This window comes from Gavialis gangeticus, unplaced genomic scaffold, assembly GCF_001723915.1.
Source record: "Gavialis gangeticus isolate Ggan-Ray unplaced genomic scaffold, GavGan_comp1, whole genome shotgun sequence".
In the NCBI taxonomy this organism is placed as follows: Eukaryota; Metazoa; Chordata; order Crocodylia; family Gavialidae; genus Gavialis; species Gavialis gangeticus.
In genome coordinates this window covers 18,025,268-18,028,916 of record NW_017728993.1, presented here as the reverse complement: position 1 = coordinate 18,028,916, position 3,649 = coordinate 18,025,268, and the positions used below count along the sequence as shown (strand labels likewise).

Below are 3,649 nucleotides of genomic sequence, written 5' to 3'. Positions count from 1 at the left end.
TGGCGACCCATTTGACTGTGTGGGTGTCTACGCCACAGCCCCCCAGTTTCTTAATGAGAACGGGGTGAGATACAGTGTTGAAAGCCTTCCGGAAGTCCAGGAAGACTATGTCCACTGCTACCCCTGCATCTAATGATCTGGTAATCTGATCGTAAAAGGCCACCAGGTTGGTCTGACAGGACCTGCCACTGATGAACCCGTGTTGGTTGCCCCTAAGCATGCAGTCCCCTGCTGGCCCCTCCTGGATGTGTGCCAGAATAATTTTCTCCAACAGCTTGCCTAGGATCGAGGTAAGACTATCTGGCCTATAGGTTCCCGGGTCCTCCTTCCTCCCTTTTTTGAAGATGGGAACCACGTCGGCCCTCTTCCAGTCCTCCAGTACCTCCAGTCCTCTGGTACCATATGTATGTAACGATAGCAGTTGAAAAGGCGCAATCAGGGTATGTTGTGCTGGGTGCTGTACAAGCATAGAACAGAAAAGCTCTGTCCTTACCATATTGTTTGTGAGGCAAACATGATGCAGAGATCAACAGATAATTTCAGATGAAAAATAATCAAATTAAAAATCACAAGGGCAACAGACAGGAGTAACCCTTGGAGTAGTCAGATACAACAGTGATAGTTAAAGCAAAAAGAAACCTGAGACTGGTACTGATGCTACACTTTGCAGTAAGTAAGAAGCCAGCACTTTGGGAACTAGAGTAAAAGGGGCTTCATTGACTCAGGACTACAAAAAAAAAATCTATAGGAATAACCCAGGAACCACCTTTTCTCATCATCTCAAACTCTCCATCTTATGTACCAGTGACTTTCTTGACAGAAGTCATGACAGATGTTTTACAGTAAAATTTTTCAAAGAACCCCTGTATCAGCCAACAAAGAAGTCCTTTCTGCTTTGGGGATTAATGAATATACAGTGTGGAGCACTGCTATTACGAGTCTTCTCCTAAGACCAGCTATTAAGACACGAAGGCCCTGCCTACTGTAGGACAAATATATTTAAAAAAAATGAGCTAAGCAGCACATTTTAAAAAACTGTTTGGTGAAATTTTGACCTTACTGAGGTCAATGCCAAAATTCCCAATGACTTCAGTGGGCTAGGATTTCACCCCTAGAGGGCAAAGGAATGAATGCACCTCACTGCCACAGTGAAAGCCAGAAATCAAAACTCCTACCACACCTTTCCCCTACCTTGTGGACATACCCAAAAAGGAGCATTCATGCAGGAATCAACAGAGGCCAGGGAACCAGCATACACAGCAACAACCAGTTCATTATGGCTACAGACCCAAAGAAGCTAAGAACAGTTTAACTGCAAGACGAGATCAAGGCAAACATGGTTCAAGCAAGCTTAGACCTATCCAAATATTTTTTTAAACTGTATCAAAATATTTACATCATATCCTTCATAGCAGGACTTGAGGCACTTTCCCACAGGAAACCCTTTTAGAAGTCAAATTTTGTCACTTTAAGGGTGCGAAACTAGAATGCTAATACAAAAGTTGTATAACAACCAAAATTATTAAGTCTTCCTATTGTATCTAAGGATTTCAGCATTGTTCACATATTTCAATCATTTCCCATTACCTTTGACAGTGTGCTAAAGTCAGCAAAACCACTTCCAAATGATTCATTTCCAAACAGAGAGGCAAAGGGATCTGCAGCTAAAATAAGAAAACGAACAAACAGAACAGGATAGAATCAAACAGTACATTGTTTTTCAGAGACTAAACCAACATAGTCAGCCTAAATCAGAATGTTTTAGTTGTATAATCATATAAAAAGATTACAAGGTATGACATAATCCGAATTACATATTGATTATTCCAAGTGAATTAAAAAAAAGATGATTGTACTGGTTTCATTGTCATAGGAAATATTTTTACTTTACTAAAAATAGCAAATGCTCTTTACTAATTCAGAATAATTGTTCCTCTGAAAAGGTAGGTTTTTAGATAATAGCACTGAGATGCTGCACTTTTCTTCACAAATGGAACAGAGAAGCTGTCTCTTAAATGACAGTATGCAAACAAGGAGCATCAGTAAACTAAGCAGATTACAGTCTGCTACAAAATATTTTAAGATAAAAAACTGGGATAAATAGAGGGGTTTTTTTAAAAAAAAAAGAAACTTTCAATGATTGTTTTAACCATGGGGAATCAAACTCATCCTCATTATCATTCACCCTGAATCTCTTGATCCTTTTGGATCGAGTTTCCTTTTCACAACTAGGTGGGTTCAAACTATCCAAATGTTTTTTTTTTTTCCAAGGTAGCACAAGATGTAATATCTCTTTGCACATACCTACATACATGCTTCCCAGAAAAAGCATACATTTGCTGCGATTAAAATGGACTACCTTATTAAAAAACATAGCTCTAGATGCAATCCCTTTTTCCCTTTCCTGGCTGATATATTACATCAAGTGCCACAACTCAGATCATGATACCTGAGCTCCCTGAGGTCAGACTGAATACTGTCTTCACTAAGGCAGTCCACATTTACATACGCTTCTAGACAATGGCCCTGTTTTCTCATTAAGGTGTTCACATAATTAAACATATTGATTATTATTTTTCCTGGATATGTTGTGAAACTTTCTTCTTCATACTGTAAGAGGTTTAATACATCTAATCTTGCTTTACCAGGATCATTTTGCGCAGTAATGGCCGTTCCACCAGGAGCAAAAGGATCATTGTTCTTCGGTGTTTCTGCCTACAACAGAAAACACATTTAAGGGAGACTTGGATTCTTTACATCTATACCACCCTAAAAAAATAACAGAGCTTTACCTCAGCACAAATTCTCATGCCAGCTGATCACTGCAACATTATCATTTTATCTTTCAAAGTATGGGAACCCCCTCAAGTATTAATGACTTATTTCAGAGATGAGCAAACCGAGGCAGAGAGGACTGGTGACCAACAAGAGCATACAGCAAGTTTGTGACAGAGGTGGAAGTAGAACCTAGATGAGAATGACTAATTCTTCTTATCTGTTAAGCATCTGATCGATGCTTCCTCTATAACCGGCCTTTCAGTGTTGACTTCCAGTTCCCAGTTTTAGCTACTAGATCATATTTTCCGTGTTATTTACTGACTGTGTTGAGGATGGAAAGAGAAAGTTTAGAACTTGTAAAATCAGAGCCCTGAATGAATAGGACACTTGCATCCCACGGAACAACAAAGCTCCACAGAAAAGCAAGTTATATCCTTGCAAAGTTTAAGACTGGTTCTTCAGGCCTATGTACCATAGAAATGGGTTCTGGTCTGCATAACCTCAAGGAAACATGTGGCAGTTTGTTTCCTAGGTGTTTGAATTAACTGAAGCTAACAAAATGGAGGATGTAACTCAGAATTTTTAGCAGAGTTCAACTTACAATTTTTTGGTTTTCCAAAAAAACCAACAAGTTAACCTTGAAAATGGCGTTTTATGTTTGTCCTAATTTTCCTGTATAATAAAGGGCTTAGTCCGTCTGTCCATAATGCTCTTGGAGCACTCTGACTGGTTAGTGAAACAACCAGAGTGCAGAGCACTGCCATGATGGCAGAGACAGAGTAAGGGGGCAAAGCCAGCGTGCAGCTATCCACCACCCTGTGCCACCTCGGGGGGGGGGAGTGAAAGCTTGCCCCACCATCGCCTCTGTGTC

The 3,649-nt window shown here is 40.0% G+C and overlaps 1 protein-coding gene across 2 annotated transcripts in view; it reads right to left on the bottom strand.

The window, feature by feature from the left end:
- Positions 1-3,649, bottom strand: part of EPS15 (epidermal growth factor receptor pathway substrate 15) — a 162,338-nt gene that overhangs the window by 15,633 nt on the left and 143,056 nt on the right. For both annotated transcript variants that reach the window (XM_019501322.1, XM_019501323.1), the window contains exons 21-22: positions 2,646-2,715; positions 1,588-1,664 (exon numbers count right to left, since the gene is read on the bottom strand). In XM_019501322.1, the coding sequence (XP_019356867.1) occupies positions 1,588-1,664; positions 2,646-2,715 (147 nt within the window). The remainder of the gene's footprint in view (positions 1-1,587; positions 1,665-2,645; positions 2,716-3,649) is intronic.